Raw genomic sequence first — 26770 nt, forward strand, 5'->3', positions numbered from 1 at the left:
GTCTTCTATGGGATCATATAAAAAGGAATCCATGGCGGTTATGCAGCCTAAAGTGAAAAGGAAAATGATATCGCTGTGAGAATCTTATGAAATTCAATCAAACAGTGCTTAAATAGAAACAATAATTCTGATATTATTATAAATATTGGAATAAAAAAAGTCTTACCTTTGTTTTTGACAAAGATTTAAAATACTTCTAAAATAGACGTCTACTACAGCAGGTCCTGTTCACTACACAAGTAATGGAGTGAAATGTGTTGTTGAACTAATCTTTATCAAGGTCTGGTGTTGTGTCTATCATGCGATTGGCTAACGACAAAACCGGTCTGGATTTCTAGCCAACCATGAGTTAGCTTAGTCCTGGTCATGTGATATTCTGGAAAGTTCTAAATGTTGAAATCTTAATCTCCCTGATTGAGCCTTTAATCCCTCATGGGAATTAAATTCTCTTTATGTTATATAAGCAGAATGGCTTTTTATATTTCTATTGAACAATTTTGATATATACTGCAACTCACAGACTATGGCCCATGCAAATTTGCAACGTAATACAAATAAATAAATACACAGTAAATAATACAAATTAAATAAATAACATTAAATTTTTATAATTCCAGAAATTAAAACAATATTAAAATACAACTGGAATCACAATTTTAGGGCTGTAAGCCTTGAGCTATGATTATATTAAGACTATGAAACAAATTGTATGACTAGTAGCATAGATGCAATTTAAAAACAAGCCAAAAGCCATTGTATACCACTCTACAATCGACGGTGGTATTCATTAAATAACCATACACTCCTCAAATAGCTACATGCCTCTTATTCGAAAAGTATCAGATAGGCAATGACTTGATAATTTCAATGCTTCTATTGATATTGTCAAATTCACTTGGATATTAAGCACGATTCCTTCCTTGTCATGCTATATTCAAAGCATCCATGCATAAGAAAACAGTTTTAATAAAACGAGATCCTTTGGCATTTTGATACTCTTCGGTAAATTTTTATACGGCGTCGATGTCTTTCTTGATAATGATGATACTTTTATAGACTTCACCAGTAGGATATCTTTGGACCCTTTCAAACAGCTCTAAGTCATATTTAGTCAGGTTTCTATACTTGCAGACGTCATCTGAAAAATGCGTTCTTACGATAACATCTTCCCGTGATCCTATTGGATATTGTTAAATAAATCATGGATAGTATACCGTGGGCTTTCCGAAATTAACACTGCTCTACACTACCTACACTGCTCACAGAACTATATGTCTACCAATGCCGTAACTTTCAGATTAATAGTACTAGTTCTGGCATATGATGCAAGCAAGGTTACACAATCAGCAACAATAAAAAGAAGAAGAAAAAACACTTCCTTACTTCTCCTCCATTCCTTACAATAAGTAATGTACTTCTTCCTTACCTTCTTCAAACTACCGACATCCACGACACGAGGTGGTAGTTTGTTCCAACTGCATTTATTCTCTAGCTAAAGGCCAGAGTGCCTGTCAAGCTCTCAGCTGCCCAACTGAACGCCAGAGCATCTCTTTGGCATCGGGAAAACTTCAGACCAGAATTCGCTGGTCCTTCAGAGCTAGTTATTGTGGGTGATTTAATTATCGGGGAAACGAGAAATATATTGTGCATACGTGGATAAGAACCAGAGTATCTCTGCAAGGGTCAAAAGTTGATGACGTTGTACAGAAGATATCATCTTTTAAGGGCACCATAGGTGATATTGTTGTACACGTTGACAGTAATGACATACAGGGATGGGATGCACTTAAATAGAAGAAAGGGTGCAAGAATACTATTATATTAGAATCGCCCAGTGAGTTATTATATATATTATCGGTATTGTCTGCAAATTGAGTGCGTTTTCTGGTCGATTTGTCTGTTTGTTGCACGAAACTCCCCCCCCCCCCTAGATATCTATGCCTGTAATCAAGTCACAAAGGAGATTAGGCAAGGGAAGGCAGATTATGGGAAATCTTTGGCAAAGAATGCAAAGAAAAATAGCAAAGACTTGTTCACTTAAACTCTAGAAAGAAGGGGATGAATGAGACTGGTCAACTTGATATCTATGGTTTGACTGCTGAGACCCGAATTCACAAAGTAGGATCGAAGGATGACAAGTGTAATTACAGACCTGTTAGTTTAACTTCTATTCCAGGGAAATTAATGAGACATTGGTTAAAGAAGCACCGCAGGATCATTTAGTCAAGACTGCATTTATAGTTCAGACTGAGCATTGGTTTCTTCTTGTTTGCCCAATTTGAATGGATAATGTCATGTGGTCACAAAGGATCTGGATGCAAAAAATATTTTTGATATCATATACTTGGATTTTAGGAAAGCTTTTGATGCTGATGCACAGGGTAGACTGTTGTAAGTATCGGAAGGCAAGTTGTGCTATGGTAAATGGACGGTTGTCTCTGTCTTCTTCCACTCATCTCAAGCCTAGTGGTCTTGTCCCACCTACTCAAGTGTTTCCTTAGACCACCAGGCTTTCGCAAACCTGGTGGACTCTTAATACTTCGGCTCATAGCTGCTTCATTTCTGTTCGCAAATGGTAGTGAGCCCTGTAAATTCCACTGGTTGATGATGACGTAAGCTGTGTGTCACTCGGAGGAAGGCTGTATGTAGGTTCAGGGTGGGAATACCGACCAGATCGTCGGTCAATATGGTCCTGTAGACCAGAAACCATGGGGGTATGTTTGAAACAAATGATTAGCCATTTATCTTGCACCATATGACAGACACCCGCGCCTGGGAGCTCTTCATGTTAGAGGCTGTCTCCAGGTAACCAAGATGTGTGTGTTATTTGGTGGCACTTTCTGTTATTGAAGTATTTTGTGGGGAATGGACCAGCCTGACTCAGCTGATAGTGCAAGCCGCCAGACCGAGTCAAACGCGCTCTTGATTCAATACCAGAAGGAAACAGCCAAGTTTCCTTCAGGTATTGAATAATAACAATACTAATTTTACTCTGAAGTCGTATTCATAAAATAAACTGCTCTTTATTATGTTTTGTTAATCCAAATTTTGTATATATTTTAATACAGTGTACTAGTTTTGTACTGATTCTCTGCAATATTGTATATCCCATTCTATTGTTGGTATTTGGCGAGCAGAGGTGCGTATTGGACTTCTTCATAGCAACAGCAAAGATGTATAGATAAGAGCGGATTAGTGAAGTAGAGCAGGATTTCAAAGGTTATTTAGCATATTATAAAGTTTATATTGATAATTTTTTTCCTGTAATAGTTCGATTTTTGTATTATTATAATTTATTTGAAAGTTTCTTTTATTAATAATTAGTAAATTTTAAAATGGTTATTACAAGATCCGCCCTGACTCATACGGAAATAGCCGATAGCGATTTCCAGGTGAGTCATGATTTTATCTTTTGCACAACCTGTGGCATGTATTCCAAGGTCAACCTAGTGGATAATCTCAGCTCATTTGGGGATTCTTTTCTTTGTCACCGTTGCAAGGAATGCACCAATGTTAAGTTACAACTTGGTGCTTTGCAAGAACAATTTGAGTCACTGAAAAAACGAATAACGTACTTGGGAGCTCTCAGGGCCTCAAGACTCTAGTAACCCAACACGCGATGCACTCCCGATTTGGGCCCCAGAACAGAATAACCAAATGTAAATTACTCTGATTCAAAAGGACTTAGTTTTGTTAGGAGACTCCATTGTCATGAAAACGGGAATAATATTTTGTAATAACGATAGGTGGACTAGAACCAGGGTATGTCTACCAGGAGCAACTATTAATGATGTCACCAACTGACTGTCAGATTTTACGGGGGGAAAAGGGAATATTTTTATTCATGTTTGTTTGAGAGTGGAAGTAATCTATAGACGATGAGATCATCTACATCCAATAAGACGTGAATGTCTTATGGGTGATTTTAATTTGCCTCTAATTGATTAGAGCAAATAGGAAGGAAACTCCAAGTTGGATGAATAATGAAGTTGCTACATTACTTGAGCAGAAAAAGATGGCACTGAGAATTTACAGAGCAATGAAAAGTACTGAAGCCTATAACAGTTACAAATTAATCGATAATAATGCCATTGAAAGGGTGAGGCTAGCAAAGGTAGATTATGATAAATCGCTGGCAACGAGGAATACTTTACATATATTAATGCAAAGAAGAGAAGTACAAACCAGATCTGCGTTTATGTAATGGACGTGCGATAGTATTAGATACCCCAGCTGAAGTTGCAGATGAACTCAACAGTTACTTTTCATCGATATTTACAGAAGAAAAACTTTTTACGTCAATGAGAAATTATGGCAGTGAAGTTGAAAAAAAATGTAATTAATGTTGAAATTTCACAGGTTCATTTAATGAAAACACTTTCGAGCCTACGGGTCACTAAAGCTCCTCGGGTTGATGGCATTTACCCTATAAACTTAAGGGAGGCGACAAGTGAGTGCATTGAACCACTGAGGCTAATTAGGCGAGCATCACTGGACTTGAGAGTGATACCGTTGGATTGGAAAAGTGCCAATGTATCTTCAATACATAAGGGCGGTTCTAATAGGGAAGTGGAGACAATGATCAAGGGTGGAATTCAGCATCATTTAGATAGAAATGGAATTGTGAAGGAGACACCTTTTGTAAAGGGAAAATCATGTTTAACTAATCTGGTTAGCTATTTTGATAGGGTCACTCAATAGCTGGACTTTGGAAATAATTTTCGACATTGTTTATTTGGATTTCAGCAAAACATTTGACTCAGTCCCACATGAGCAGTTCCTTTATAAGCTGGAACAGGTTGGAATCGGAGATAAATTTCTTAAATGGATCTATCTTCAGGGCTACTAGCAATTGCGAAATTTGTGATAGATGGCAGGGGGTTGTGATAAATGGCTATTCCTCAGATTCGGTTGATGTAAGAAGTGGGGTTCCCCAAGGATCAGTATTAGGACCACTCTTGTTTTTAATTTTCATAAACGACATCGATGAAGGGATAGAGGGCGTGATGTCTAAATTTGTAGATGATGTAACAATTTGTAAAGTATTTAATGATCACCGCCAAGCAGAGCTTCTTCAGAGAGATCTAGATAGACTTCAGGGATGGTCAGAAAAATGGCAGCTATGCTTTAATCCAGCAAAGTGTAAGGTATTGCACTTGAGAAACAGTAACCCAAAAATAACTTATACACTTAGTGGAGTTGAACTAAAGCCATGATGTCCTGTCGATGATTTATCGAACAATTGCTAGTAGAGATAAGGACGTCATAATCCCATTATATAAGGCTATTTTTAGACTAGACTTGGAATAGTGTTGAAGTATGGAGACCGCACCTAAGGAAAGACATTGTGCTTGTTGAAAGAGTCCAAAGACGGGTAACTCCCCTGGCGAGATCGGAAAAAGGGCATCCATATGAGGAAAGACCGAATATGTGAGTTGCACAACTTGGAAACTAGCCACCTTAGAGGAGACTTTTTATTTAAGGCTCTGAGGGGCATAAGCAAAATGAATGAGGACGAAATTTTCACGGTTATAAATGATTCTAGAAGAAGGGGCCATAATTTAAAGTTACGGTTGGGGAGAGATGTTTACAGTGGATTTCAGGAAGTTTTATTTTAGCCAACGAGTTATAAATTATTGGAATAAGTTACCTACATGGGTGGTAGAGTTTAGGGAAATTCAAAGGTTAGCTGGATAGTTACTTAAGGGAGGAGGGAAACGCATTGGTTGCTGTTTAATTTTCTCGTATTATTATTTTTAAAATTTTCTTCTTATTATTTTATTTTATTATTTGGCTGGGGCAGCATAAGCCAGACGCTTCCTTCCACCCTGTGGCCATTGCTAGTAATAATATTAATACTAATTCTCAGTGTTCCTATCTAGGGTCTAGATTCTGCATGCCCTGTTGGGGAGAAGTTTGTAAATAAATAAATATTAGCTGTACCCGTTGCGAAAATTTCGCAATTGCCAGTAGAGTTTTTCTATTATTTTTTCTTAACAAAGAACAAGTTTGTGCGAACGTCAAAATTGTTAATTAGTTAAATCGTTAAAGTGGAAATTCTTAATCAGAAAAAAAATGACTTTTCAATTAGACAACGGTTAGTTTAACATCTTCCTGTGGCTCCATCTATGAACTGAATGTTGAACTATTCTGGTCTGTACTACAAAAGTGGCTCGTTCCATAAAATTATATTCGGAATTTTTAAATTTTAACAACTTTCTACACACCAAGGAAGAAATATCTTCAATTTGAGACCACTTCCAGGCCGGTCGTGTAAGCCGCGATCGGGCTCACACTGACTGTCGAAAGAAAACGGCTTCTGATGTGGGAGGGTTGGAGCATCGAGTAAGAAGTGGATTTCCCTGGAAAATTCTACAATCCATTCTAAACTGGATTGCAGGAAATTTTCTTTTACCGAGAGAGTTCTTCATACTGGCTTAGAGATTTGTGTTTTTAACACAGGATTACAATGTGGAGTTGAACTCTCTTCCCAGTGCCACCCAACCTTAGATTGATATACACTGGTGTTCAAAAGAAGTTCATCAACTAGGAATTTCACATTTCTAACGCTTTTTCGATGGGATGTTACATTAATGACACAAATAGAAAGGTAAACAAAAGATATTTATTAATAGTTACGGCAAAGATAAGTAACATTTGACCGGTGCTCTCAAAATATTCAAAATGAGCATTTTCAACCAACATACAACAGTTTTGCTAAACACGACGAGAATTATGGCTGAAATGTTATCAGAATTTGCTTGTTTATCATTTTAAATGGAAAACAAAATGAAAAATTCACCGGGTGCAAACTAATATTTAGTTTAACCACTTCGGGCCCTGATGGCAGCAGCACACAATCGTGGCATTGAAGAGATCAGTTTCTGAATATAATCACTGATAGTTTGTGGTTCCTAACACCAATTATGGCTTCTTGAAGTTCACGACGGGTCTTTGGTTTCTTTCTGGCAACTGCCGATTCCACACGATGCCAACAGTTCTCTATAGGATTCAGGTCCGGCCGGGCTGTTTCCTGGCCAGCTGTAATAACCGTTTTTCCAACCATTTTTTCGCCTGTAACAAATGTAATCACATTACTGTCGAACTTCTGATGCAGAAATGAAGCTAAAGTGACTACATAAGTGCCTACTTACACTTTTCGCCGGATGACAAGGAGCAGAGTCGTGCTGAAAGATGCGGTTACTTAGCAGAGAAATTGAAATGATCTCTAATGGTTGGCAGCAATTTGCCTTTGTCCATTGGCATTTACAGAACCTTTTATAAACTGCAGATGATCTACTCCGCGATACGAAATGCACCCCCATATCATTTGGCTGTAGGGAATTCAGAGTAGACACCATAGTCTAGATGGTATTCTACACCACGTCTAAGGCGAATCGTTTGTCTCCCATCAGACCCATGCAGGTTGAATTTCTTCTCATCCGAGAAAATAACTGACTTCCACTGCTCGGGGGGTCCATTTGACATGCGCCCTACACCAAATTAATCGGGCCTTTTTCATTTTTTGTGTGAGGAGGGACTTCTTCTTAGGACGACGGGCTACAAGTCCATTTTTTGAGGCGTCTTCTGACTGTTACTGCACTTGCTACCACTCCTGTATGTTCTTCCCATTCTTTTTTCAGCTCAGACGAAGAAGCTTTACGGTTTTTAAGACATAGGCGCTTCCAAACGCGGTCGGTCCTGTTTTGGTGTAGAGACTCGTTTGCATCCGGTTATTTTTTTCCTATCAGCAGAACCAGTATTCTTGAGTTTTGGAAAGAAATCTACTTACTGTCGACTGATCACAAGACATTCTATAAGAAATATGACGGGAAGAACATCCTTTCTCACGTAAAGCAACTCTTTCTTCGTGGCGTCAACTGCACGTAACTCGCCATCCTGACACAAGCAAGGAATGACTGCAACTCTTGCAGAGCGTGCTTATATAGCCGAAAGTAACAGCTGATGCAATATTGCGTCATCACCTATGCGTGTCAATCTTACCTGATGCAATCTGTAAGAACTATTGCCATATACTTACGTTATTCAGACGAAAATTACAATTTTTATGGGGTGATGCACTTTCTTTGAACACCACTGTATGTCCTTCCTGTACATTTCACTCTTCTATATCTGGTTTGCATAATGTTTATGATGTTCCTGTAATGTCCGCATATGATGGCGACCAATACTACAAATTCAGGCAGGCAGGCATATTTCTATAAACCCAATCCCTTCCCTGTACTTTATGCTATTCTGGAAGTGGCCTGAGAGCATTAGCATTAGTAGAGGCACATGATGCAAGAAAGCAGCATCAGCTAAAAAAAGCAAAAACTTTCCAATTTCCCCAATCCATTCGCTTGAAAAGTTTGTTCAGTTCTGCCTTGTATCTATTTAAGCTGTCAACTTCCACGACCGACGGAAGTTTGTTCCAATAATCCGTTTAAGTCTATCCCATCTATATAAAATGTCTCTCCTGTTAATAAATGCAGACCATGTTGAGAAAAATTCTACTCCATGAACCTTGCATGCATCATCTATAATTTCTCCTATCGTGTCTTGATAAAAGTTAAACTCAGATTCCCTATTCTTAATATTAGCACCTCCGTGTGCAACATTATCACCTTTTGTGCGCCTAAAAGATGTACGCTTAAAAGATGGCAACTGTTCTTAACATCATTAACTTTTTTTTCCCCTAGCAGACATTCCACCCAGATTCCACCGATTTTCCCTTTTCCCCGACATCAGAATAACTGACATGCCTATGTGAACGGCCCCTTCCGTCTTTGGAATTCCCGCTGTGAGGCGTTGAGGGTAGAATCTAGCGTTCGACTGGGCACTTGAGCGCTTGATGTGTCCTTTGTTTAAATCCTTTCATGGGAAGCAACACGGTTCTTCAATCTCTAATATTCGCCTATCACAAGCTGAATAATTAAATTAAGTATAAAATCACACTTAATATTAATAAAATATAGAATTAATAAAATAATATAAAAGTGTTTATATCGATGCAGTGAATACGGAACAATGGTGGCAGGATTATCTTCTTAGAATCTCGCTTTTGATGAATTTCCAAGGTGTTCCAGTAAGAAACAATTTAACCTACTTTATCAGGTAAACACAATAACTGCATATTAATTCGAAACAAAACAATAATATTTAAGTAACAAAAAGGGTCATACTTAGTAGGATGTGAGAATATCTCTCCTATCCTAGTGACTGCGCCCTAGGTGTGCTGCGAATATAATACTATTCACTTCAAGGTGTCTCGAGTGTCCAACGGTTGGAATCACTGCTGTAGTTTTATTTTATTGTATTTTGGAAGATGTGTTTTTTGAATAGGCTGTTTTGAGTAAGTTTTACTTCTTATCTCAGCAAGAGCTGGGATAAGAAGTAGGCAAAACGTTTGTTAGGTTACTTACCCGGATGTCTCTAGCGCAACTCCTGGTTTCTAACCCATACATTTTCCTGATTTTTGTATTGGAACTTGTGGCCTGTAACTTATTCTGTAATTAAAGAACTTTATCTCTAATTCTGAGCGCAGGTAATCCAACAAAAAATCTGAAATGGACGCTGAAAATTTACGTAGTTGTAGGTCAGGTTGCTTACCCTGTTGAATGGACCTAAATCCCACCTACAAGAGAACAAGATGACACTGACAAATTAAGAACTTATATGTGAAGCAGCACTTCCAAATTATGCGGTTTATAAAACCAGGACTTTAAGGGCTTTGAAGGCCCCTTCTTGTTTTTCTCTCCTCCTAAAATTATGTTTATTATGATTAGAGAACATTATGGTTGCTATGGTTTTTCCTTTTAAATTAGAATTGAGAATATATTGTTTTAAAACAGATATCTGAATGGCTCCTTTATCTAGTGGAACATTGCGGTCAGGATTCATGTTCGAAGAACAAGGGGGGGGGGAATAAACTTAATAACTTAAAGGGAAAAACTTAATAACTTTCCTATTATCACCTACAGTAAAGCATTCAAAACACCAATCCCATAACACTTTTCAGCCGTGAAAAATGATTGGCGCTTTCTCTAGGAAATAGCTCCTTTATCGGATTATTAGTCTCCAGGAAGAAGGTTGGTACATGGAATATGGCATGAACTGAACGTATTCGTTCTCCATAGAAAAGGAGCCATTCAGAGGTCAACGTTTTTCTACAACACAGCACCAATAATCGTTCCAGATTGCACTTTTCACCTTGTGTTTGATTGTGGAAGTATGAAATTCACCCTTTTCATTCGAAAGATTTGTTAAAAGTGGCTGTTACTATCGTATGGAATGTATCCTTGATCCATTACTATTATAAAATGACTCATTCACAGCAATTTGAACAACGCTCATCAAAACAAAGCAAATACTAACCAGAATCATAATGGAAAAAAATGTAAATACTTTATAAAATTTCACTCCCAAAAAATTACATTGGTACACAATATTCGTTTTTGTTTTACAATAATTCTGTATCCTCACAGTCCAATAAAGTAATTAGATATCACATTTGCATTAAAATTGGCTGAATCCACAAGGCTTTCCAAAACGGCTTCACTTTAAATGTTTTGCACAACTGGAAAGTAGCGACGAAAGTGAAACCTCTTTTGTCCATTGTGCGCACATTTACAGTGGATACTAATCAAGAACAAAATCTAGAATAATAGTGTGAATGTGAAATGGCATGAAATTACTTCCTCACGTTTCCAACAGGGAAGGAAACATCAAAAATATGGAGTATTTTCTTTGCTACGAAACCCAATAAGGTGTATATTCAACAAATGCAATTAAGAATACACCCGCTTTCATCTAAGTGAGTATTAGAATTGGTCACTTTTAGAGAAATTAACCATAACACCACAGAGGAAATGAGCAGTAGTGGCGCCACCATCATAGACATTTTGATGCGACGATTAATTATAATTTAATTAAATTCAAATAGTTTCTCAAGGTGAAGGGAACAAAAGCAATTAATTAGTAAGATCAATTTTAACTTAATTGAAAAATCATTCCTGAAATTTCTAACCACACTTCATATAAATACCATGCTGTAAATGTAAATACCATATAATGGTGTGCCTGAAAAGTTTTAGGACTGATTCTTTTAAACGATACTAGCCCCATACGTTGGACACTGTTGAAGCTATTTATTTTAAGGTCTAAATTGGCTCTGGGTCAAGTTTCGTCAGTGTGCACAAAGGCGCTCTACTGGAAAGTCCTGTTTAAGTTGGTGCAGTAAAATCATGTCGTCAAGGATTAAAGGACAGAACAAAGAGTGGCGATAAAATTTTGTTTTAAAGCAGGAAAAAAAAGTGCATCTAAAACAGTTGTAATGGTGAATGCAGCTTATGGACATGAAGCACTATCATGATCGATTTCTTACTGTTATGGGCAGTTAGGGGCTTAGAGGGGGAACAGGTATCCTGTGTGTTATCAGACACTCAGCCTAAAACACTGATGGATCCAATATCTCTCTATTACAGAAGATTTAGGAGAAGTCCGGTTGGCCTGCCTCCCTAAAATCCACTCATGCACACCTTCTCGATGGTAAGCCCTGTTACGTCACTTAGGTGGCAACGAACGTGTAGAGTGGTTCTCTTCAAGACGCCTGGTCAGCGTGAAGAGGAAAAGACCAAACCCTCCAGCAATGAGAGCACAACAGTACAAATGGCCCTCAGTCCCCAGCAGCTTTCACTCTCCCTCTTACGGCAGCGAGAGGATCAGAGTGGAAGCAGAGGGTGCTAAGAATCTCTGGGTACGACCAGGCTGCCATACACGGAAATTGAACTTGGCCTGTTATAACGTACGATCACTCATCGGTGAAGACAGGATATTAGAGCTGGAAAAGGAATTAGAAAATGTGAATTGGAATATCATCGGTTTGGCTGAAACAAGAAGAAGAAATGAATCACTTATAAGTTTATCAAGTGGAAATCTGCTGTACACCAATGGAAACAGTGAAAGGAGTGAAGGTGGAGTTGGGTTTCTGGTCCATAAAGATTTTAAAAACAACATTTTGGAATTCAAAAGTACATCACCAAGGGTGTCAAGACTAATATTCAAGATTTCTAAGAGGTACAAGCTAAAGATTATAATGATTTATGCACCAACATCGAGCCATGATGATGAAGAGGTTGAAGAAATGTATACTGAAATTGAGAGTCTTCTAGATGAGCAGAAAACCCACTACACTATTATTATGGGGGACTTCAATGCTAAGGTTGGAAAAAGGCAAAACAGCGCAGAAAGAGGAACTATAGGAAATTTTGGAATTGGTGAAAGAAATAAAAGAGGTGAAAGACTTGTGGAATTTGCAGAATCTCAAGGACTGTCAGTAATGAACACTTTTTTCAAGAAAAGGGTGAACAGAAAGTGGACATGGAAGAGTCCAAATGGATTAACAACTAATGAAATCGACTTCATCCTCACTAACAGAAGATATATTGTGAATGATGTTACCGTCCTGAATAAGGTAAATGTTGGAAGTGATCACAGAGTGGTAAGATGTACACTTGATATAGATGTAGGAAAGGAAAGGAAAAAACTGACTCGAGTAAATAATACAAAGGTCTTTGAAATAACAGAGGAGGAGAAAAAGCAGTATGTACTGGAACTTAAGAACAAGTTTGAGCTTCTGCAGACTGCTCAGGACCAAGATAACGACGAGGAATATTACAACTTTCTGAAAGTGATAAAGCCCAAGAAACCTATAGGGAAACAGAAATCCAAAGAAGAAAAAATTAGTCAAGAAACATTTGTCATGATGAACCAAAGACGACAAATGAAGAGCAAGAAAAACACTGATAGAGAGAAAATTGAGTATACTGAGTTATGCAAAGCCATTAGAAAGAGACTCAGAGAGGACATAAGAAGATTTAACACAAGAAAAGTAGAACAAGCATTAAGGGAAAACAAAGGATTTAAATCAGCAGCCATGAGCAGTAATACAGAAAGACAAATGATACTGAAACTGAAGAATAGTGATGGTGTACTTATAAACAGCAGAGAAGGCATAATTCAAATAGCAGAAGACTACTATAGAGAATTATACAAGGAGCGACGGAATGATACCAGCAGTGGGGAAGATGCATTGCAAAGTAGCAACACATACGACATACCCGATATTCTTCCTGATGAGGTAGAACACGCATTGAAGAAAATGAAGAATCGGAAAGCCCCAGGGGAAGATGAAGTTACTGTAGAGTTGTTAAAATTGGGAGGAAGAGACATAACACAAAAACTGGCAAGGCTCTTCACAAAGTGCATTAGAAAAGGTGTGATGCCTAAGCAGTGGAATAATGCAATCATAGTTTTGCTACATAAGAAAGGAGATAAATCAGAAATTGGAAATTATAGACCAATTAGCTTGTTATCCCATATCTACAAGTTGTTCACAAGGGTCATTACTAACAGATTAGGAAGAATACTTGATGAGAATCAACCGAAAGAGCAAGCTGGCTTTAGGACAGGATTCTCAACTATGGATCACCTTCACGTAATATCACAGCTAATGGGGAAAGCAAATGAATATAAAACACCATTATGCCTGGCATTTGTGGATTATGAAAAGGCATTTGACTCCATACAGCATAAGGCAATGTTTCGGGCACTGGAAAGACAAGGCATAGATACTCCATATATTATGATTTTGAAGAAAATATATGAGAGTGCTACATCCTTTATTAGACTAGACAAAGACAGTAGCAAATTTAAAATCGAGAAAGGAGTTCGACAAGGAGACACAATATCTCCGAAGCTGTTTACTGCTGCCCTTGAGGAAGCTTTCAGAAGATTAGAATGGTCGCAGAAAGGAGTCAATGTGAACGGAGAGTACCTAAACCATTTACGATTTGCAGATGACATTGTGGTCATAAGCCACGATCCCAAAGAATTAGAGGAAAATCTTAATCAGTTATGCACAGTTAGTAAGGATTTTGGACTAAAGATGAATATGGCTAAAACAAAAGTAATGATGAACAAGTATGCCACGGAAAGGGAAATAATGATTGAAGGAGCAGTAATTGAAAAGGTGGAGTCATATACTTATCTGGGACAAGTTATTAGCTGTAATGATAAATGGCTGGAAGTCAAGAAAAGAATAAATTTTGGATGGATAGCATTCAGGAAATATAGTCACATACTGAAGAGCAATATCCCAGTTTGTCTGAAACGTAAAATAATGAACCAATGTATACTCCCCACCATGACTTATGGAAGTGAAACTTGGGCACTCACCAAAAGAATGGAAGAGAAGCTAAGAACTATACAGCGAAGAATGGAACGAATTATATTGGGAATCAGACTGTTAGATAAGAAGAGAAACACATGGATTAGGCAGCAAACTCAAGTAAAGGACATTCTTATCAAAACTAAAGAACTAAAATGGTCTTGGGCAGGACACATAGCTCGAAGACATGATGACAGATGGACTAAGAAAATAACAGAATGGTACCCAAGAGGAGCTAGAAGAAAACCTGGAAGACAAAGGCGGAGATGGATAGATGAAATTCATGAGTTTTTGAGTAGTAAATGGATGGCCAGTGCTCAAAACAGAAGGAAATGGAAAGTTGCTGGAGAGGCCTTCATCCTGCAGTGGATTGAAAATGGCTGATGATGATGATGGGCAGTTCTCTGAAGGGTGGGAAGATGTTCAGGACGATGCACGGAGTGGTCGCCCATCCCAGTCTTGTACGGACTCGACCATGGAAGAAATTCGTCAGCAGTTAATAGAGTATCATAGCCTGTCCCTTCGAATATGGCAGACTGTTATGCGTTCGACTGTTAACGAAGATTTGAAAAAAAAAAAAAAAAAGGAAAGTGTGCTCGCATTTCGTACTGCATACAACAAAACAAAAGGAACAATTTGCTGAGTGTGGGGATTTGACTAAGATATGGCAGACAGTGATCCAGACTTTTTTTTTTTTTTTAAATATCAAACCGTTGATGAATCCTGGTGCTTTGTGTACGAGCCCGAAACAAACGACAATCAACTGAATGGCTCGGAAAAAATTCGGCAATGTCGAAGAAACTCCGGTTCCAAAAGTCAGGAACCAAAACGATGTTGGTGTTTTTTTTTGATTGACAAGGCGCTGCGCACAAAGAATTTGTACCGGAAGGACAGGCAGTCAACTCTGAATTTTACAAAAGAGTGATGGACGGTTGAGAAGAATTCGGCGTGTTAGGCAATACGTTGCGAAATCAGATGAGTAGTTCTTGCTTTACGACAATGCACCTTCACATAACGTCAAGCAATTTCTCATACGAAAGGGCGTTACAGTGTTTCACCATCTCCTATATACATCAGATTTGGAGGAGCCTCCGTAACCAGGTGGGCAGGAGCAGCAGTGTCAGGGAATGACCACCGCATATCCCCGGAGCAATATGGCCTTAGTTGCTAATGTTCCTAAAAACCAAATAACAAACAAACAAACATCAGATTTAGTACCTGCTGATTATTTTTTGTTCCCCAAAATGAAATTCCACCTGAAGGAACACCATTTTGATAGGGTTTCAAAAATCCAATCCAGCGTGAAGAGGAGTTAAACAGGGTTCCACAAGATCAGTTGGGCAGAGCCATCCAGAAATTGTACGACCCTGCAAAGAGGTGTATCGAGTTACGAGGGACCTACTTTGAAGATTAACTGGTAATAATTTTTTTTTTTGTGATTTCGATCTTTTATGAATGTAGTAGTCCTAAACCTTTTTAGATACACATTGTAGGTAAATTCACTGGAACACGAGTTACGTAGCAAAGAACACACTTTATAAACTAAAGACATTTCCTTTTGGGAAGGATTCTGAGAATATAGCTGTGACGTTGAGTGACATATACAAAATTCGGCACGCAACTTTACTGGAAGAACACTCCTGATGGTTCCACTTAGAAATGCTACACATCATGGGACCCTGTCTGAATTCTTAAATCAGAAAAGAATTGCTTTCCTTGATGTTCTTCATAGTTTTGCGGTGACTTCGAAAGAAGCGCAAAGGTTCATTCTTCTTGAAGTAGCATTTCATTTGAAGTCAGTATTGGCGTTTAGTACCGTTGGTTTGGTCCTGTGGAAGAGAGCTGCACCTCTCGAGCAGTCACTTTTTCCATTTGAAAATTTGCTTTTCGGTGCCACCTGCAAAACAAAAATCAGAATTTTATATTCTACAAGACAACACGTGTAAGATCTCATTTTCTTTTTTAGTTTAGATACAAACATTCACTGACAAAAAATTCGAACCCTTTTGCAATTGTTTTTGTTGGGTTTTAGGAGGATCGGCGACTAAGGCCATGTTGCTCCACGTACATCGTATGTAAATTGGGTGTGTTCTGAGGGCGATTTTCTGTTTGCTGGACGAAAAATCCGATTTTACGGGAGAAAAAACATGCTACTCTCGCCTGAGACTGACTAACTCGGCATTAAAAAGCATGATAAATGACTGTGTGATTTGGAAAATGACTGTCACTACCTTAAAACCCCTCATACTGCGGATCTTCAACTTATATCTCAGACTGGGGAAGTGTCCTAAGCACTTTAAGCAGGTCAAAATAGTTCCTATTTTCAAAAAAGGTGATAAAAATGATGTAACTGATTACAGACCCATAACCTTGCAAAACAGCCTGGCTAAACTCTTCGACACAACAGTACACAAACATCTCTTCGAATTCTTCAGGCCTTTCACTGATCAGAATCAACGTGGTTTCTGCAGTGGCAAGTCAGTAGTCAGAAATTTACTTCCTTTCTGGCAATACACCTCTGAAGCTCTTGATAACCACCTTCAAGTTGATGCAGTCTACACAGACATATCTAAGGCATTTGATAAAGTCTCGCACGAACAACTTCTGGAAAAACTTAAGCTATATGGTATCCGTGACCCTTTGCTCTCATGGCTACGCAGCTATATTACGCATCATTCCTTGAGCGTTATCATCAATCAAGTGAACTCAGACCGTTTTATACCACTAAGTGGAGTACCACAAGGCTCTCCCTTAGGTTCCCTTCTGTTCATTATTTTCGTAAATGATCTTCGTTCATCTACATCTCCAATGTTCAAGTTGCTCTCTATGCAGATGATCTTAAGATCTACTCAGCAATGAAGGAGATTACCGATTCTCAACAGCTTCGATGCGCCCTCAATAAATCCTCTCTGTGGCTATCTCTGAATGGCTTGTCTGCTAATCCCCCTTCCCCCGAAGTGCAAAGTAATCTCTTTTTCATCCTGCAGATCTCCAGAACTAATAAATACGGAGTACACTATTAACTCTGTGATCATCGAAAGGTGTGACCAAGTTAACGACTTGGGGATTCTCTTCTCCAGCAGTGCTAAATTCGATGTTCATGTCCTTAAAATCACCAGCAAAGCATTCAAAACACTGGGATTCATCAAACGGAACACATACAAGTTCAAAAACTACAGATATGCGGTTATCCTTTATAAAACTATTGTTCTCCCAATCCTGGAATTCAGCTCACCCATCTGGAATCCTCACACAAAGACTTTAACTAACAAAATTGAATCAGTCCAAAAAACCTTTGTCCGACTTATGAAACATCTGATGCCTCTGTGCACTAGAAGAGTTACTGTTGACATCACCCTTCTAGCCAAAGTAATCACTGGAACTTATGAAGCATCTGATATCCTCACTAAAATCAGCTTCAATGCTCCTTGTAGACAAGTTAGGAACCTTACACCGTTTCGCCTTGACTCTGCCACCACGGACTGTATGAAGTTCACTCCACTGAACAGAATCAGCAAATGACTCTCTCATTGACTTCTTTGACAACTTTCAATCACTGATGAACTCCATCCACAAGTTTGCCTCTTCTCTTCAAATGCAAAATGACTAGCTCTCATGTAATTATTGTAATTTATTATTATTATTTGGTTTATTATTTTTCTATTCTCCGAATAGTTAATTTGTTATTTGTTTTACCGGTAACTTAACTTAATGCAATCCTCTTTTGTACGTATGATTTTAACGTTTGAATCTATATCAATGTTTATCTTCCTGTTGGATCTCTTATTGTTATTATGTTTATTGTTCTGATCTCGGATACACTCTTCATGGGTTACCTGTTGTGTATCTTGTTATTAATAAAAATAAAAAAATAAAAATAAAACTCAGCCACGTTGTGAAAAAGACCCATAAAAATTCCTCCCGTCATCGATGGGACTCGGACTGAAGTCTTTTCCACCCCTGCGTGGGAAGAACGGCGATCTTACCAGCTGTGCTACCCATGAGGCCTTTTCAGTTGATATCAACAGATAATTAAACGTACGGTATGCAAATGTCAGTTGTCATATGATATGATCACATGGTTCTTGGTATTAGATAAGTACTGTTCGCTTTCCTGCAGGTTCTTAGTCGATCCGACGATGGCCAATACAGGCGACCTTTCCGATTTGCTGAGAGATTTATTGTTAAAACACGTTTAGCAGGAGCCACAATAGAGAAAACGTAGGAAATCACTTGTGTGTCGAAAGCAGCCAACTCAAAGCATACAATGAGTGTAAGACAAAAAGATAATGCTTTCCTCCAAAAGGAAGAAATGCTGCAGAAGGTCGATATTTCTAGAACAAGACCAGGAAATCAGAGCGATTTGAGAGTCAGAACAGAAGGTGCAGTGTGCAGCAAATGACTGAAAAATTCAATAAGTGGAGTGGGAATCTAGGATTTATAGTCGTGTAGCTGGCCGAAAGCTGTTTTTTTTTTCGATTTCTCCAAGAAATCGAAGGATTCATTTGGAGTGGTGCTGCAAATATAATTTCTCCAACTCTAGATTTCCGGTTAAAGCGGCTGGAAAGTATGGGCTCGGTATGTCCACTTTGTCCACTTCGTAGCGTTAGAGGGTCGTATTACCTCCAATGATCATCTTTCTTCATTTTTTTAAATTATTTTATTCGTCACCCAGAATTTCTTCTATATTCCCATATGTGAAATGTGTCTGTAAATTGCGTGTGTTCTCTGGTCGATTTGCCGGTTTTGTTGGACGAAAAAACCCCAGTTTCTGGTGGAAAAAAAACCTCGCTATCTACGCCTGAGCCTAAGCCCATTAAAGTTTATCGACTGGATTTGAACCCGGGCCTTTTCCACCCGGTGTGGAAAGTCGGTGACGATACCACTGTGCTACCGCGCAGACTGATTATCTTTCTGTCGTTCAGACTAACTTCATCCTGAAACGTTTAATTTTTGCTTGGATTGCGAAGGATTCTTTCAAGACGACAATGCAACTGTCCGCCAGGCAAAAATTGTATCCAAATAGTTCGAGGAACGTTCCCAAGATTTTCAACATTTGCCCTGGCCGCTTGATTCTCCAGATCTGAATCCAACTGAGAATGTCTGGGATATGTTGGAAAGATCAGCTCGGCTTCGCAATTCTCTACTAACCACAATACAGCAGTTGACAAACATTCTGATGGAAGAATGGTGAAACTGGAGACAGACTCCCTCAGATAATCATTACCTCAAGTAATCGTAGTGAAATCCATGCAACGAAATGAACCGGCTATACTTCTGGCAAAAGGTGTCCCTACTAGATACTGATTGAAGGTTTCCAATTATTTGTCCCGTGAGTATAGTTATCTCAAAACTCTGTACTTATAAGAAGAGATTTGGCATAATAAGACATGCCATATATAATCTTAATTACCATAATTTGTATTCTCTATTAAAAGTTTGGTAATTAAGTTTGTTGTTTTAAGCGCCAAAGCGACTAAGGCTCTCAGGCGTAAGTATATAGTATCTGTAACAGTGTATTCTTCAGAGTATACTGAACAGATGATCTGAGTTTTGGAAGAGAAAACCAATCAACCCTCGCCTCAGACCGGCTACTCTGGCCGCTTTGTGACTAAAAGCCTCTTTTAGTGAAGTCCTTCCATTATATTTATTAGCGAGGTCTCCATTAAAAGAGGAGTAATACAACTTCGAGAAAAATAACCGTGTTTACTTACCTGCTACACTTTAACACGCCAGGACAATAGCAAAAGGGTTGTCCAAGACCAAACCTCTCGCCATCTTCTAGAGTTTGTGGAAGTTGCTTTTTAGCCGTTTCCGGGAGAAAAGTTATCAGAATGCCAGTGAGAACCGAAAGAACTCCAAATACAATCAGCGAAAGGACGTGACTTTGCTGCTGCATCTGAAAATCCAACGAGAAACATTACTGTTTAATTTTAAACTGTAAAGTGCTTTACACATGAGCAGAATTAAAAAAAAAAAAAAAACTAAATTATTATATTAGGGTCACCTAGAAAGTCATTTCAACCACTCGTGTGTATTGTATCTGTAAATCGGATGTGTTCTCTGATCGATCTCCTTGCTCTACTTGAAGAAAAACCCCAGTTTTTCTGGGGGGAAACCTTGCTATCTACGCTTGAGACCGGCTAACTCAGTCGCGGAACGAAAAAAGCTCTTAGCAATTCCTCGTATCATCGACGGGATTCGAACTTGGGCCTTTTCCACCCGGTGTGGGGAGGACGGTGACGATACCATTGTGCTACCCTCGTAGACACACGAGCAGAATAAGATGTATTCTGTTCACGTATTAAGGTGTACATGTATACGTATTGGGTAGGGCAGCTCCTAGTATGTCAGTTCAAATCCGCCTCGTGTGAATGAAAATTTATCAGACTTTGTAAAATAGGTCAGACGTGTAGCAATGTCACGTTCATTTAGTTAGTGCATGTTGTGATTTGCTGAGAGCTTTCTAGATAAGCAAAAAACCCACTACACTACATTATGGGGGGCTTCGATGTTAAGGTTGGAAAGAGACAAAACAGCGCAGAAAGAGGAACTATAGGAAATTTTGGAATCGGTGAAAGAAATGAAAGAGGTGAAAGACTTGTGGAATTTGCAGAATCTCGAGGAATGTCAGTAATGAACACTTTTTTCAAGAAAAGGGTGAACAGAAAGTGGCCATGGAAGAGCCCAAGTGGATTAACAACTAATGAAATCGACTTCATCTTCACTAACACAAGGTATATCGTGAATGATGTTACCGTCCTGAATAAGGTAAATGTTGGAATAATCACAGAATGGTAAGATGCACACTTGATATAGATGTAAGAAAAGAAAAAAAAAACTGACTCGAGTAAATAATACGAAGGTCGTTGAGATAACAGAAGAGGAGAAAAAGCAGTATGTACTGGAACTTAAGAACAAGTTTGAGTTTCTGCACACTGCTTAGGACCAAGATATCGACGAGGAATATTACAACTTTCTGAACGTGATAAAGCCCAAGAAACCTATAGGGAAAAAGAAATCCAAAGAAAACATTAGTCAAGAAACACTTGTCATGAGGAACCGAAGACGACAAATGAAGAGCAAGATAAACGTTGACAAGGATAAAATTGAGTATACTGAATTATGCAAAGAAATTGGAAACAGATTCATCAGAGAGAACATAAGAAAAGTATAACAAACATTAAGGGAAAACAAAGGACTTAAAGCAGCAGCCATGAGCAGTAATACAGAAAGACAAATGATACTGAAACCGGAGAATAGAGATAGTGTACTTATAAATAGCAGAGAAGGCATCATTCAATTAGCAGAAGACTACTATAGAGAATTATACAAGGAGCAGGGGAAATGATGCCAGCAGTGGGGAAGATGCATTGCAAAGTAGCAACACATACGACATACCCGATATTCTTCCTGATGAGGTAGAACATGCACTGAAGAAAATAAAGAATCAGAAAGCCCCGGGGGAAGATGAAGTTACTGTAGAGTTGTTAAAATTGGGAGGAAGAGACATAACACAAAAACTGGCAAGGCTCTTTACCAAATTCATTATAAAAGGTGTGACGCCTAAGGAGTGGAATAATGCAATCATAGTTTTGCTGCATAAGACAGGACACAAATCAGAAATTGGAAATTATAGACCAATTAGCTTGTTATCCCACATCTACAAGTTGTTCAAAAGGGTCATTACTAACAGATTAGAAAGAATACTTGATGAGAATCAACCGAAAGAGCAAGCTGGCTTTAGGACAGGATTCTCAACTATGGATCATCTTCACGTAATATCACAGCTAATGTAGAAAGCAAATGAATATAAAACACCATTATGCCTGGCATTTGTGGATTATGAAAAGGCATTTCACTCCATAGAGCATGAGACAATGTTTCGAGTACTGGAAAGACAAGGCATAGATACCCCATATATTATGATTTTGAAGAAAATATATGAGAACGTTACCTCCTTTATTAGACTAGACAAAGATAGCAACAAATCAAATTTAAAATTGAAAAAGGAGTTCGACAAGGAGACATAATATCTACGAAGTTGTTTACTGTTGTCTTTGAGGAAGCTTTCAGAAGATTGGACTGGTCGCAGAAAGGAGTCAACGTGAATGAAGACTACCTAAACCACTTACAATTTGTAGTTGACATTGTGTCATAAGCCACGATCCTAAAGAATTAGGAGAAAATCTTAATCAGTTATGCAGAGTTGGTAAGGATTTAGGACAAAAGATGAATATGGCTAAAACAAAAGTAATGATGAACAAGTATGCCACAGAAAGGAAAATAATGATTGAAGGAGCAGTAATTGAAAAGGTGGAGTCATATACTTATCTGGGACAAGTTATTAGCTGTAATAATGATAAATGGCTGGAAGTCAAGAGAAGAATAAATTTTCGATGGATAGATTTCAGGAAATATAGTCACATACTACGGAGCAATATCCCAGTTTGTCTGAAACGTAAAATAATGAACCAATGTATACTCCCCACCATGACGTATGGAAGTGAAACTTGGGCACTCACCAAAAGAATGGAAGAGAAGCTGAGAACTACACAGCGAAGAATGGAACGAATTATATTGGGAATCAGACTGTTAGATAAGAAGAGAAACACATGGATTAGGCAGCAAACTCAAGTAAAGGACATTCTTATCAAAACTAAAGAAATGAAATGGTGTTGAGCAAGACACATAGCTCGAAGACATGATGACAGATGGACTAAGAAAATAATAGAATGGTACCCAAGAGGAGCTCGAAGAAAACCTGAAAGACAACGGCGGAGATGGATAGATGAAATTCATGAGTTCGTGGGTAGCAAGTGGATGGCCATTGCACAAAACAGAAGGAACTGGAAAGTTGCTGGAGAGGCCTTCATCCTGCAGTGGATTGAAAATGGCTGATGATGATGATGTTTTTTGCTGGCCTCTTCGCTACCCAGAAGCAACGATCTCCTGAAAGGCTGCTTCTGAATACTCTTCCCCTACTACGTGAAGGTGAGCCAGTTCCCGTAGATGAGACGACAATGGTCTAAGGCTACGAAGCAGTAGCGGTAGCAGTAGTAATGACAAATGATGCAAGAAAGCAAGCTTATTTAGCATCGGTCAGAAAAATAAAAGTTCATCCATCCGTACCTTCCAAGAATTTGTCCCTTGTATTTATTCAGCCCATCCACTTCCACAACAACAGATGGAAGCCTGTTCCAACAATAAACCGCCCGCTGGCTGAAGGCAAACATCCGCACCTCTATCCTGCGACCATCCTTCCTCAACTTTAATTTATGCCCCCTCGTGTGTGTAGGGGCGGGATGCCATTAACATTCAGCTTTACTCAATCAATTCAAGGCTTTAAACACCTCAATCAGATCTCCCTGCAGGTGCCTAGTCTCGAGATGCTGCACTTTGCAGAACTGCAGCCTTTCTATGTAAGAGTATCCATTTTAACTTAAGACATTAACCCTTCACCAATCTGGTTGCCATTCTCTGCACCGTTCCAGCATTTCTACATCCCTCCTAAAGTGAGGCCTCTAGATCTGTATACACTACTCAAGAGGAGGCCCAACTCGAACCTTACACGAAGGAATAATCACCTCGTTATCCATGCTAGCAAAATTTCTGTATATAATTGACAAGATACCATAAGCTGTGTCCTGGCAGCATGTCTGTACTGCTTAGAGAATTTCCAGAAATGTAACAAGAGAGTGTGGCGTACTCCCTGTTAAAAATAAAATGGCCAATCAGTATAATGCATTTCTGTTATTCAAAATTTTGTTTTTACACATCCTCTTGATATGCCATTACATCTATGTGAAGACAGCTCCTGATTTATTATTGGTTTTCTACTCGAAATTTTAAATATGCCAGTTACATAAATAAATAAGCCAAATACCTAAATAAATATTCATTTATTTATTTATGTATTTGATATTTATCACTTTTGTTGTTTTAAATTTGTTTTACTTTGATCTAAGTGTTTTATCATAACGAAATTTATTGTAATGGTTGGATAGAAAATACTCGAACCGAGAGCCTTTTGAACACGACTTTTGGACCAGAAACGATATCCACGCTTCATATTTACAATGATCAGAGAGAATGAACAACTTTCTAGGGATGGTCATTTCGAACAACCCCAAGACTCTAGGGGATGGTTATTCTGAATAACACCAAGATTAGGGATGGCCCATTTCGAATAACGTTTGTTTACTTGTATATCAATAAATAAATTCTATAAACACTTTTTTTTTTTTTAATTTCTGTTTCTGCTCTGTTTTAACACAAATCCTTATGACTGTATTTTGGCAGTTCTGTGCAAATTCATAATTGTAAAACATTTCCGAATAGGCCAGAAAAATATGAACAGACAAGAACTCTGCGGTTTCAGTTGTGCTCTTAACTGCGTCTCTCTCTCTCTCTCTCTCTCTCTCTCTCTCTCTCTCTCTATTATTCAACTAATAAAAGTAAACATGACTAACGTTGCTAGCATCTCTTTCTGGGAATGCAGATAATCTAATTGACTACTGCATGACTTGCTTAAAATGGCGAGCACAATAAATTATTTTATTGAATGAATGAAGTCAATTTTTTTAATAGCAATAAACTGCGTTCATTATCATCCACTTCTTCGAAAGACGTAGTTATGGAGGGTTTAATGAGAGAGAGAGAGAGAGAGAGAGAGAGAGAGAGAAATTACGTAATCTACGTAGAACTAGAAAAGTAATTGTTAGTAGTAGAGGTCGATGAGACTGAACTTATGACACTGACTTTCACTTTTTATCTTACACAAGACTGAAAATAATTGTTTTTTATAGCTTAAAAAATAATGTGTGAAGCATTTTCACTTTCTCCAGCCTTCTGTGATCTCTAAATTTAATTTCTGTAGGATATTACGTCATTTGGTGAACATGCAAGAGCTATAATTTCTTGGATGAGTAGCAACGTTGTCGATGGTTTGATGCTTTCCACATCCACAACGCCAGACATAATATTAATCGAAATAAAGGGAGATGAGGGTGTTAGAGTTCATGCCGTCTTTATGACGGATGTAAGGAATTATGTGCAACAAAAAGGGTAGGATCCGCCTACGTCGACTTCAACAGGACAATTCACATGCTCAGAAATCTTGTGAAACAGTTTCTCTGCAATGTTGGAATACTTACGAAGTTCCGCTCATTTATCTCCTAATTAAGCACGGTAGGCCCCAATCATTGCGGTTTTAAGGGAAGGGTATATTTAGTACATGTCTAAGGCTCTTTAAGAATCTATCACGCTTCATGAAGTCAAGCTGTATGGCGTTCGCTTTTCATATCGTGTGAGTTAATGGACTGTATTTGTATTATCCATAATTAGTTCTATGGATAGCTCGATGGAAAATTAAACAATCAGAGCTGCCAGCATTAAAGTCGAGCAGGGACGGACAATTCATCTTAGCTTTGATCACGCATACGCCTTGAGTATGACACGTGATTTTGTGAATCTTCTTTGAGGCTCTTCAGTATTTTCATGGCGAGAAGTTCCTCCAGAGAACATCACGCACCTTTCTCAGTCGTTGCAAAGATTTGCTTGCATCGGTGCCAGAAAGAGCCATTCTTCGTAATGCTGATGCCTCCCGCATTAAAAATGGCTTCAGATAAACCAACTTTAGAGGCACAGTTTTTCTTATAGTCAACGCACACATATTATAATATATTCCCACTTACCACATATAGAAGTGATGGCACCACGCTGGTTGTCAAACTGCCAGATGTGCGGGTTATAGCCAGACCAGTACCTCTGACCACTGTAGGAAATAGTTCTGCCGCATACTGAACCGTGACATCGAACGATGCTGCAAAGCATGACCTTGCTATAACTGCGATGACGAAAGTCGCTATAAATTCATCTAATGGGAGAAACGATTGAATCTGTTAGACTCCTGAAGAAAACAAATATAATGAAATTTTTTGGTGGTAGAGAATTTTTCAACCGGTCATTTATTCATTGAAGCAAATTTGAACAAAAACAACAATAATCAATACCACTTTGCTTTATCTGACGAAACCACGTTTACCAGTATTTAATGGTAAACATACTGGAGTGCAATGAATGTTCCTGATGCTGGATAATCCACGAAGGACGAATTTAGAAGTCATCAGGGAAATTAACGCAATATTTATACAAGAAGAAATGTGAATAATTCTGTGAATAGGATGGATTTTGCTAACATTTTCCCATCAAAATTAGATGAAAAGCTAGACTGATTAAGTAACGTGTGGACAGAAGGGACTCATTTTCGTCTTCATGGCATTGATGTTCTTGCCCACTCTGTACACGTTGTTTGTTATACACGTAGATCCGAAGGATCTACGTGTATAACAAACAAACAGAGTGTATTTCATCCAACGGTGAAAATCAGTAATAATAAACAAATCGGTGATAAAACCAACATAGATTTTGAGTGCTTCATTACATTCAATCAACAGTTTACCTTCATTCCGCTCAAGGAAAACCTTAAAACAGACCTATAAATTACTATAAAATTGGCCCACCTTTTCCTCCTTTCTCAAC

The 26770-nt window shown here is 38.4% G+C and overlaps 1 protein-coding gene across 1 annotated transcript in view; it reads right to left on the minus strand.

Moving 5' to 3' along the window:
• Positions 1–14432: 14432 nt before the first annotated feature.
• LOC150075680 (solute carrier family 22 member 13-like) overlaps positions 14433–26770 on the minus strand; it is an 88127-nt gene continuing 75789 nt past the window's right edge. The window contains exons 8-10 of the mRNA XM_090389282.1: positions 25924–26105; positions 19942–20126; positions 14433–16124 (exon numbers count right to left, since the gene is read on the minus strand). Of these exons, the coding sequence (XP_090245408.1) occupies positions 16037–16124; positions 19942–20126; positions 25924–26105 (455 nt within the window). The 3' untranslated portion in view covers positions 14433–16036. The remainder of the gene's footprint in view (positions 16125–19941; positions 20127–25923; positions 26106–26770) is intronic.

Source organism: Mastigoproctus giganteus, chromosome 14, assembly GCF_048544385.1.
Source record: "Mastigoproctus giganteus isolate SK-2022 chromosome 14, ASM4854438v1, whole genome shotgun sequence".
NCBI lineage: Eukaryota > Metazoa > Arthropoda > Arachnida > Uropygi > Thelyphonidae > Mastigoproctus > Mastigoproctus giganteus.